The 12122-nt window shown below is 31.4% G+C and overlaps 1 protein-coding gene across 1 annotated transcript; it reads right to left on the reverse strand.

Annotated features, from left to right (window-relative positions):
- Positions 1-8384: 8384 nt before the first annotated feature.
- LOC124924535 (probable nucleoredoxin 1) lies at positions 8385-10297 on the reverse strand. The gene is made up of 3 exons (XM_047464559.1): positions 10211-10297; positions 9667-10146; positions 8385-9563 (listed from the first exon to the last, which is right to left on the reverse strand). Exons 1-3 carry the CDS (start codon positions 10295-10297, stop codon positions 8385-8387), a joined length of 1746 nt encoding a protein of 581 aa, XP_047320515.1.
- Between the last annotated feature and the right edge of the window lie 1825 nt (positions 10298-12122).

Below are 12122 nucleotides of genomic sequence, written 5' to 3' on the forward strand. Positions count from 1 at the left end.
AATTCGACGACATTGCAGTGGAGTCCCAAGTAGAAGATCAAGTAGATGAAAATCATTCATTTTCAGCTTTGTTGTTCAAAATTATTTTGTTTGTTTTAGATTTTTTGAATTTTTTTTATTATGATACGATTAAATGAGATATTTTATTGAGAGAATTTATTTTAATTTTTTTATAATTAAAAATATCATTAATTAGTATTAAATAATTTTTTTTAATAATTATTTAATTTTAAAATATAAACAAAAATATAATATAAAAAATTGTCAAAAAAAAATCAATATTATAATATAAAGAATTGTTAAAACTTAAAAAGACTTTTAGCAACGCTTAAGTAAATGTTCCTAACGCTTAATTAAGCGTTGTTGTAACTTGCGCCCACCATGCTTCTGGCGATACATAAATAAGTGTCGATAATATTTTTGGCGACGCTTTTAAGAGTTGACAGAAGTCTTTTTAAGCGTCGCCGAAAGTTTTTTTTGTTGTAGTGTAAATACACTCATAGTCCAAAAAAACTTAGGAGCCAACAAAATAATAAAATACTACCCTCATGATTAGACCATGTCCCTAAGATTTGATAAAAGAAAGGTGCATTAGCGGTTTATACGTTGTAATTGGATAAATTATTAGGAATATGACAGAACAAAAGACCAAGGAAAGAAAGAAGAATGAACCAAAAAGAATGTGCTGCACCAAACACTGGTGGTTCTTTCTTGTTATAAGTGAATGCAACAAAAAGATCCAGAAATAACGAATAATGAAACAATTCATATATTGACGGATTTTTGAATGAGAAATACAAGCTTTTACATAAATAGTCATATACATCAGGAATGGAAAATGGCTCAAGGAGATAATTATTTACTGGAGAAAGCGCATTGTCACCAGCGCCCACGCCAAAACTTGATGAGCTGGTGGCCATGGGTGCCAACGATGAGTGAGCGGAAGTGTCCGGTTAAAGGGTCAATGTAATTGAGTCGACTAGAGTCCGAGGAATGGAAAGACCACAGGGAGAGAATCCATGAGAACTGGGAGAGAAGACTAGTACCATTACTAATGTTGCAAATCCATGGAATTAATAACCTGAGTCTCTTTGATTGTATTTGGCATTTCTCGTCTCTGTTAAGAGGGTCTAAAATCCTCCAGCTGTGGTTGATTAGTGCGTTGATGCTCCAGTAGCCCGACTGTATTTGCTGAAATTCTCTTGCTCTTTGGTTTATTATTGGTCATTTAATGCCTTAGTTTAGGCTTGTGAGCACATGATGAATGTTTGAATAAGGAATAAATGCATCCGATGGGTCGTAAATATACCATTATAGGCTTCCATCTAAAGTCGTAGTAGGTACCCATGGCTCACACTCATGTGCTAATGTTCCCCCTTTATCATCCTAGGTGAATACACAATAATTCAAGGTAACAATGATATTTAAAAAATAATATATTTAAAAAATAATATATATATATATATATATATATATTTAGAAGATAGAAATATTACTAGATAAAGAAAACTTAAATGATATTAATATAAAATAATAAAATAAATAATAATAATTTAAAATAAATAATATTTTAATATTTTATTAATAAATTAAATAATGTTATAAAAGGGAGAAAATAAAATAATATTTTTTTAAAATTTGAATTATTAAAATAATCTAATCCAATCACGCCTAAATCTAAATCTATATTGGTATCCGTCCTTTTTGTATTTTGTTTCATATATTTATAATTAATTTGTTTCAATAAAAAATAAAAAATTACTTGCGATTATCTAATTACTCCGATCGCTCACATATAGCCCTCAAATTAATTTTCGGAACAAATCGCCCCTTCAAGATTTAGAAAGGTCACAAATGACCATTCCGTCGATTTTTTGGTTAAACATAACGGTTTAAACTTAAAATATATTTTTTATATATTATATTTAATCTTTTTTTATATATTTTATATATATAATTATTAAATCAATTATATATAAAATTATATATATTATTCATTGTAAAAAATTTCCTTAGACATATGTACTTGTACAACTAGCTCACTTAGACGTATATACTAATAAAATGTCATTTAAACATACTTATTATCAAAAATTAAATATACTTATTATCAAAAATTGGCTCATTTTGTCTTTTTAGTAAATCATAGTTAACTTTTATTTTTTAATTTATATATTTATTAACTAATATTAATATATTTTCTATCTCTTTCTTTTTCATTAATAAATGAATTTTCTATTTTTATCTTTTTTATAAATTTATTATTATTTCTATATAAGTATTTATTATTAATTATTTTAATTTAATTTTATATATATATATGAACATTCATCATTAATTATTTTAATTTTATATTTTTTTCTTATATTAACATTGATTATTAATTATTTTAAAATTGTTGGGTCTAAATGAATGTATATAACAATGACTTATTATTTCAATAATAAAAAATCCTTCAACACAACATAAAAATAAATAAATTAATAATCAAGAATTGAATAATAATAAAAATGTCATCCAACCAACACCAAAAGTTTAATAGACAAAATAATGTTCTTACGAATAAAAATTAAATAAAAAATTATTAATTTATTTTTTTTCATATTAAAATAATAATAAATAAATTCTTCAAAATAATATTACAGTAAAATATAAAGATTCATAAATAAGCTGTTAAATTTTTTTTTTTAAAATGGGAATTTAAAATTATGAAAAATAAAAACTGATAGAAAAAAAAAAGATAAATAAAAAAGAGAAGCTAATATAAAACTAATAAAAAATTTAAAAATAAATTAAATTATCTGATTTAATTAATGAAAAAATAGAAAAAGAAAATATATTAATATTTAATGAATAAATATATAAATTTAAAAATAAAAATTAACTATAGTTACTAAAAAAAGGCTAAATGAGTCAATTTTTATAGTAAGTAGGTTTAAATTACCCTTTATTAATACATACGTATAAGTAAGCTTTTTTCCTTATTAATTTTTATATTTATATAATTATTACTTCTTTTATATAATATATATATATATATTATTTATTTTTATCTATATCTATATAAAATAAAGTTTAAAATAATTTATATATATAATATATATATATAATTTATATATATTATTTTAATCATTAATTTATATATTATATTTATATAATATATATTTTAAAAAATAATTTGAGTGTTAAAAATAATTGAGTAGTTGGAAGGTTACCATTAATTTAAACCCTCAAATTATTTTTTAAAATATATATTATATAAATTTATATATATATATAATTAATGATTAAAGATAATATATATAAATTATTTTTAAACTTTGTTTTATAGATATAGAAATATATATATATATATATATATATATATATATATATATAATTAATGATTAAAGATATAAATATATACATATATATATAAGTTATTTAATAATTATATATATAAATATAAAAAAAATATTAAAGATAATATATAAAAAAATAATATTTTAAGTTTAAGCCGTTATGTTTAACCAAAAAGCTAACGGGCCACTAATGACCTTTCTAAAAGTTAAAGGTAAGGTTTATTTGTTTTAAAAAATAATTTAAGGGCTAAAAGTGAGCGATGGTAATAATTAGAGGGCCGTCCAGGTAATTTACCCTAAAAAAGGTTAGACATAAAATATAGAAAAAAAAATATTTGAAGAGAGAATTTGGGAGAATGAATCTGAGATAAATGAGTGACACAATATAATTTGTTAAAAAATAACAAATTTCATCTATATGTATATGTAGTAACACGTCACTCCCTCTTTCACTCCATTTCTCATTCTCTCCCAAATATTTTATTAAATATTTTAATGTTTTATTAAATTTAATTATTTAATATTATATTTTATTATAATTAAAATAGTTAATTAATGTATTGACCCACCCAAGAAAACTTTATATAATTTTTTTTAAAATTATGATGATTGGAGACAATTTGAGTCAATTAGAACATTATATTTTATATAAGTTTATTAGAACAGTATCACATCGAGAGAACGAATTCTACATCTCATCACAATCTCGTATCCAATCTAAGACTACAAAATATATCAAGCTGCTCATAAATCGCTCGCGAGCTGCTCGGTTAAAACATAACTTGAGCTTGACTTTCGGAGGCCAGTTGCATTGTTAATCTTATCATGGACCAAGTTGAAGTGAAAGCGGCTAAGAAGATTGAAATCTTCAATACCTGGCTGAATCACATGTTAGTCACTCAACTTGATGAAATTATCTCGGAAGGCAAAATTGAGAAAGAATGGAAGAAACTAATTAAGATGGAGAAGAGAGTCCTGAAATGGGAAAAGACAAATGAGGTCTCTAAAGCCCTCAAAAGAAAGGATCTCATGGTGGCTAATATCATGGGTCGTGCTCTCTTTCCCATGCTTGAGGCAAGAAAGGTCAATTTCAACCCGCTTGACAGGGATGCTCTTACAGAGCAGAATGCATTGAAGCGACTCGACTTAATTATGAACAACTATTGCTCAATAGTCCTTCAACACGTTCACTACACCGAGTCTACCAGGTTAAATTTGTTGATGATATATCTTCTAGTCAAGATGAGCCGATGCAAATCTTTGAAGGTGATTAGACTATTTCGGAAGAACATGAGCAGACTGTTGCCCATCTTATTGAGCTAGCCAATGTATCATTTGAAAAAAAGCGATTAATGCCCCAACATATTGTTGAACAGACTCCGGTCTTGGTTCAAACTGAAATCAACTTAGAAGAAGTGGCGATTGTTGTTGAAGTTATTCGTTTGTATATTCTACATAAAGAGACATCTGAAGTGACTCCTCATATTCTTGAAGTAGAAAAATCTCCGTTGGTTGAGGAAGAATCAACAAATTTAGCTGATCAGTCAGCAGGATCAGAGGCTAAGGGGGAACCTTTGAAGGAAGTAGATTCTGAGAAGATTCCCTCTATTGAGGGGGAACAATCTGATAAAGATGAGTCATCCTCAGAAGGAACACCTGTGGAAGAAAGTCCAATTACTTCTCCTCGATCATTCCCATTCAAGACACCGGTATACATTGTTGACAACGTTGCTAATTTACCTCTTCACTCTGAAGACATTTTAAAGCGTATTCATCAAGTATGTGCCGACATTTTAAATGAACGGGATCTGTCTAAGGATACATCAAAGTCTCCCTCTTCCCCTCCCAGAGATAAAGAACCAGAGCGTTCTTTACAAGTGAATGTACATGTGAGTCCCATTCGCACTGCTCTAGCTTGTTCCCAAGCTGTATCTTCGGATACTCGATCTTCTGAAGAAGATTCTCCTAGAGGAGCAAACTTTTGTAATTCAATCTTGGATGCGATAAATTCTATGCAGCAGAATATGTTGGACATATCGTCCAAATTGGCTCATCTTGAGAAGGGGTCTACTTCATGTCAAGAAGATGTGTCTTCCATTCTTGCTACCCAAAGAGAAATGGAGAAAATTCTGAAGCGAAATACATATGCAGTAAACATCTTGAATACTCAGCACAAGAAGTTTGAAAATAATTTATTTAATCGACAATCGGAGCATCATGCTGAAACTAAGACTTTCACCCTGGAGCTTCACCAAGATATTACATTAGCAATGAAACTTATTCGGGTACAAATGATGGAGATGTCAAACTCGTTAAATAGAGAAACGGCTGAGCGAATGGAGCAAGCTGACACAGTTGCAAGGCAATTTCAAGCTAGAGAAGAAGCTGAAACTGCTGCTGAGAAGGAAAGAGCTCTTGTTGCTGCTGAACCTGATAATGTTAAAAAGGGGGAAGGAAGCACAAGAGGGGGGTCAACTTCTGCTAGAGGAACTCGATCGAAATCAAAGCGAAAAAGTTGTTGCTGGTTGGAGATGACGAAGACGATTGTAGACCAACAAAAAGAGGTTCAAGACGTGGAGGCGACAGAGGTGGTGGCAGTGGAGGACGAGCGATCACTCATTTCCATAACATCCTAAATGGTGAATCAATGCTTGAAGGCAACACAGATCCAATGTTGAAATGGGAAGGACCCTAAATCTTTCTTTCTGCTTAACAACTCTTTAAATTTATGCTTGAATACTTTGGTGAACTACTTTGATTTCAATCTTATTTGATGGGTGTTTATTTTGCTTTATTAAGATTGCATAGTTTTAACATCATAAAAAATAGGGAAATTGTTGGAAAAAATTAAAATAAAAGTAAAGAAAATAGTTAATTAAGTGAGAAGTGATTAACTTAGAAATAAACAAAAGTTATTAAACATCGGAATCTTGATGATGTTTAGAACAGAATTTTGATGATGTTTAGTTCTGAATAACTAAATGTTTAAACAGAATAAGTTAAGTTGTCTATTTGGTTTTGATGCAGGTGCATTAGACTATGCTAACTTAGACGTGGTATAAGCAGGCTAATTAGACAAAGTTAGACATGGTAGTCTAACTCCATTAGACTTGGTCTAATGGGATGCGAAGTTAGACGTGGTAGTCTAACTCCATTAAACTTGGTCCAATGGGATGAAAAGTTAGACGTGGTAGTCTAACTCCATTAGACTTAGTCTAATGGGATACGAAGTTAGACGAGGACGTCTAACTCCATTAGACTTGGTCTAATGGGATGCGAAGTTAGATGAGGACGTCTAACTCCATTAGACTTGGTCTAATGGAATGCGTAATTAGACGAGGACGTCTAATTCCATTAGACTTGGTCTAATGGGATGCGAAGTTAGACGAGGACGTCTAACTCCATTAGACTTGGTCTAATGGGATGTGTAGTTAGACGAGGACGTCTAACTCCATTAGACTTGGTCTAATGGGATGCATAGTTAGACGAGGACGTCTAACTCCATTAGTCTTGGTCTAATGGGATGCGCGGTTAGACGAGAACGTCTAACTCCATTAGATTTGGTCTAATTGGATGCGCGGTAAGACGAGGACGTCTAACTTCATTAGACTTGGTCTAATGGGATGCGTAGTTAGACAAGGACGTCTAACTCCATTAGACTTGGTCTAATGGGATGCGCGGTTAGACGAGAACGTCTAACTCCATTAGACTTTGTCTAATGGAACACGTTGTTAGATGAGGACGTCTAACTCCCTTAGACTTGGTCTAATGGAGCACGTCTAATGTCTTGCTTTAACAACAGTCTGAAGAAAGCATACGTCTAACCACGATCAACTAGTTGTCTGCTACTCATGCTCCACTCACTTCTGTGCAGTCTGACAAGCCAACTAATTGTATCAAATGAACGAACGCCACGTTCGCAAATGTCTTTCTAATGGTTTGTCCAGTACAAGACAATATCAGGAGGATATTCGGCGCACTACCAATTCTGTACGACCACGATCCATTTGCTCAGAGTTTGCTGATTTCTGGTACTTTGGACGGCCTTCCAACGGACACTTGCCACGTGTCCACAAAGAAGATTCGACCATTGGTGTCCTACTTTAAATAGATGCTCAATGACAACAGATGAATATCTTGAACATTAGATCAATTGAACACACTAAGTCACTTGCTTATTCACTCTTGGTCTTACTGATTTCTATCATCATTTAAGCTTAAGAGAGAAAATCAATTACTGTCTAGTTGTGAGAATATTGTAAGTTGAACAGAAGTTGTTCTGTTCAACAGATAGTTAGCTAGCTCAGTAAGTTGTATTTGATTTAAAGTATTTAGTGGATATCCTTCCGGTTGTGGAAGAATGGATGACGTATGAGAGTTTGCTCCGAACATCCATAAATAACTCATTGTGTTCTTTATTTTTTTCTATTCATCGTCTATCGGTTAAAAGCTTCAAATTCGACGAACACTTCCGCAATTGAAACTGTTTCAAGAGTTCAAAGGATTTGTGAAGAATATAAACAGATATTTATCCCTCATATGATTATTATCGAATCGTTTATCATAAGTTGTTAACAACAGTCAGACCTTAGTCTCTATTGTTAGGACCGATCCTAATAGTCTTACCTCTCATTCGTTCATAAGAGGCCTACAAGTAATTTTTTTTCTTTTAGTCTCATATGATTTTTTTTTGTAAGGAAAACTAATAATAAAAAAGAAAACAACTACTTTGTTGGTTAACTCATCGGTAATTTCTGTTCATCATTTTTTCATGTATTAGTTATTAAAAACTTATACTTATATATCATTTTTATTTATTAGAAAAAACTTAAGCTTATATAAATAGGGAGGGTGGAATGAATATATAAAAACACTTATTTTTTAATTTTATTAAAATAAAATTGATTGATAATAAAAAAAAGGGCCAACAATAAAATATATATATATAATAATAATAATTGGTATATAAATTGAAAGATATAAAAAAAAATTAATATATTATATATAACAATCAAATTGAAATCAGTTTCTTCATTCATTCCTTTAGGTTGCTGTCCTCTGGCAAACCTCACCATCACAAATCCATCCTTCTTTAGGACCATCATCTTTCTCCTCCTCCTCCTTACCTTCTTCTTCTGCAACTTTCTCTTCTTCTTTCAAAGCACATTTAGGATGAAGTTTAAAATAGCAATCATAGCAATAATAAGACCAAACTTCCCCATACTCAGACTCGTCACATAAATCGCACCAGAAATGCTCCAGTTTCGTCAACACCAACTCGTGTTCATGACTCTCAACCTTAACTTTCTCTGGCAACTCCTTCACCAAATCTTCCAACTCCTTCTCTATCTCCTCCATCTTCTCCTCATCAAACGGATACGCTTTCGCTCCATGCGACATCACCATCTCCCTTACCTTCGTCGAAACGGTGCTCCCAGTCTTCCCAAGTGCTACAAGAGTCGGAATCCCCTGCACCTTAAACAGACGCGAAAGCCCCTCATTCCTCTCGTCCCCGAATGGTAATGCCAGCCCAGGCATAGTCGCGAAGTATTCATCGAACGAGGCTTGATCGTGATCTATAGAGACGAAAATCAACTCGAATTCTGCATCTTTCTCCTTTATTTGGTTGTAAACCTCTGTCAGCTTCGGGATAAAATCGCGACAAGGATGACACCAATGTGCGGAGAAGAAGAGAAGGATGGTCTTCCCGACTAAGTCGGAAATTGGAACTTTTACTCCCTCTTTTCCGATTACGAAATCCAGACCTCCTTCGGAGACTAAAACCTCTTCTAACGTTTGGGATTCGAGTTTCTTCCTCTTCAGCTCTTCGAGGTGATCAAACCTTTCCGCCGTGAATGGATAGGCTTGGGAACCGTGTTCTCCCACAATGTCGGCTACGTCTTGCTGAAGGGTATTTCCGTCTGGACCGATGATGACAAGTATGGGAAGAGATCTGAGTTCGAATTTGAAGTACTTCACCAGCTTTCTGGCTCTCTTGTCCTTGAAAGGCAATGTCAACCATGGGAGACTCTTGAGATCTTCTTTGAATGAATCTTCTTCATCGTCCAACTGTATTGTGATCATCTCGAATTCTGATTCGTTCTCTTTCTGTATTTCCTTGTACACTTTCACTAGATCTTTAGTGTACTTGATGCATCTTACATAGGAAGAGTTGGAGAAATATAGGCCAATCGTTTTCCCTTGAAGAGAAGAAACAGGAATCTACACCAAATAAAAAAGAGATGCAGTTTGAGTTTATGAAATTTGAAACAAATTAGCAAATTTAAGCATTCAAGATCGATGAAGAAGACACACATGCACGCACCTTCTTCCCATCAGATGAAATGACGAAATCACTGGACTTGGAAACTAGGAGAGAATTCAGAGATTGGTTCTTCTTAGCTTCTTCTTCCTCCACTCTTATCGCATTCAAAGAATCTACAGTGAAAGGATATGCCTCCGCTCCATATTCCTCGATTAACTCGACTCCTTCATTCATCATAACTTCTCCGGTATCATCGATGAACACCAGAAAAGGTATACCGTTCACCTCAAAAACCGAATTCAAGCTCTCACGAACTTCAGAATCTGAATAGGGGATTGCAAGCCATGGCATCTCGGAGAAGTAACTTGTAAAAGATTCTTCATCTTCATCTGCTGAAACAAATATAATCTCGAAATCTCCTTTAGATGTCAGCTCATTATAGGCTTCCACCAAAATTGGGGTGAAATATTTATATGGAACACACCATGATGCAGAGAAATACAAAGAAACTTTCTTCCCTTTCAAACTGTCAAGTTTAACCTGTAAAGTCAAGGAATTTGAAAACATCCTAAGCATGCATTTAAACAAAACAATATGAAGCTACCTGTTCGCCGTTGTTTCGAATGAGGAAATCTCTGTCCGGCGAAGAGAGGATCTTGGTAAGGTCGTGTATTTCGACTTCTTCGATCATCTCCGTTCTTCTTTGTTGAGAATAATGGGTAGAATCAAAACCTTCGATTTCTTGTTGCCAAAGATTACGCGTAAAAGATATATATATATATATATATATATATATATATATATATATATATATATATATAATTCCTTACCGACCAAACCAGTAGAACTTATCTAAGGGCGAACATTTATATCGTGTGTTTATTACATACATCAACGTTAAAGATTAACTTTAATAAATAAATAATCAAGAAAGCATCTAAGGAATATAAAAATCACTTTTTTTTCAGTCGTGATAGGTTAGTAGGTACCCAATATTATGTTTTTTCTTAATACATTTTATATTTAAAATAGAGTAATAATTGAGAAAGAGAATTTGATGATAAGAATAATAATGCCGATAATATGACAACCGTAATTAGAGTTGAATTTTTTTTTTTTTGTAATATTATATTTAAGTTTATTACATGTTCCTTAGATCATATCATTTTTTACCTAGGGATGACTCTACCTCTAAGTCATGGTCTTTTTCTATAGTTTCTAGTGAATAATGCTATTAAATATTATTTAAAAATATAACAAAGTACTTTAACTTTTTAAATTTAAATTTTTAAAAGTTGGTGTTAACAAAAAAAAAAAAAAAAAATTGTGAATTTTACTTATATACCCATATGTGTAGATTTTGATAATAAATTGATTGATTTTCTCCCATCAGGAGGTTATGCTAATAAATTTTGTAATCTTCTCTAGAATTAATTAAGGTCAACCATATTATTAGGTAATTCAGAAATTTACATTTTAAAAATAAAATAAAAATTATTCTGAATTTATATTTAATTAAATAATATCTGTCAACGTGCAAAAACATCATTTATAAAATTATATTTCTTAGAATATTATATTGAAATTCGTTGTAATAAAAAAAAATAAGATATATATAATATTGTTTTTAAAGGAAACATGAGGAATTGCATGATTTAAGCAACATAGTAAGCCAGATTATTTTTTACATCTAAAAATATGTGTTAAAAGAAAATCATAGAATGATTAAGGATTAAATTGAGACTATTTATCAGGGACAATTGAAATTTTAAACAAATTCATTCTAATATCACAATTTAAAACTTTTATGATTAAAATTATACAAAAATAAGATTTTATATTATCAATTTAAATGAAATTAACTTATTATTGGTGAGTGTGAACATGAATGATTATCATTAAATTTGAAAATTATTGGTCTTTATTGTCCTTTATGTAATTATGTCTTATTTAATTATTAATAAATTTAGACTTGTGTTTACAAAAGTTGTTATAAACACTCAAGACTCCTCAAACTTTTCCTTTTCAACACATATATCATTGTTCTTCCTAGTTTCTTTACTTATTTTGCTTTCTTCATAATTGTTCTTAGAAGATCCGATAAATCGAAACTAACAATTGGTATTAGATCCTATCTGAAGAATATGTCGTCAAATCAATTAGAGATGCAACGACAATGAAGATCGAAAGAGAAGGGAACGTGACATTACTCACGAAGAGTAACTACTTAGTGTGGACGTTGAAGATGCGGGTAAACTTACAAGCACAAGGAATGTGAGAAGTCGTGATGCTCGACGAGATCAACGAACGGAAGGATAGAATGAATCTCGTCACCATCTATCAAGCGCTCCCCGAGGACGTCCTTCTCATGGTGGCCGAGAAGAATTTCACCAAGCTAGCGCGAGAGACGCTAAAGACAATGCATGTTGAAGTGGAGAGAGTTTAGGAGACAAAAGTGTAAACCTTGAAGACACACTTCAAGGCGATTCACATGAAGAACGGGGAGTCCGTGGATG

This window comes from Impatiens glandulifera, chromosome 1 (assembly GCF_907164915.1).
Source record: "Impatiens glandulifera chromosome 1, dImpGla2.1, whole genome shotgun sequence".
Lineage (NCBI taxonomy): Eukaryota > Viridiplantae > Streptophyta > Magnoliopsida > Ericales > Balsaminaceae > Impatiens > Impatiens glandulifera.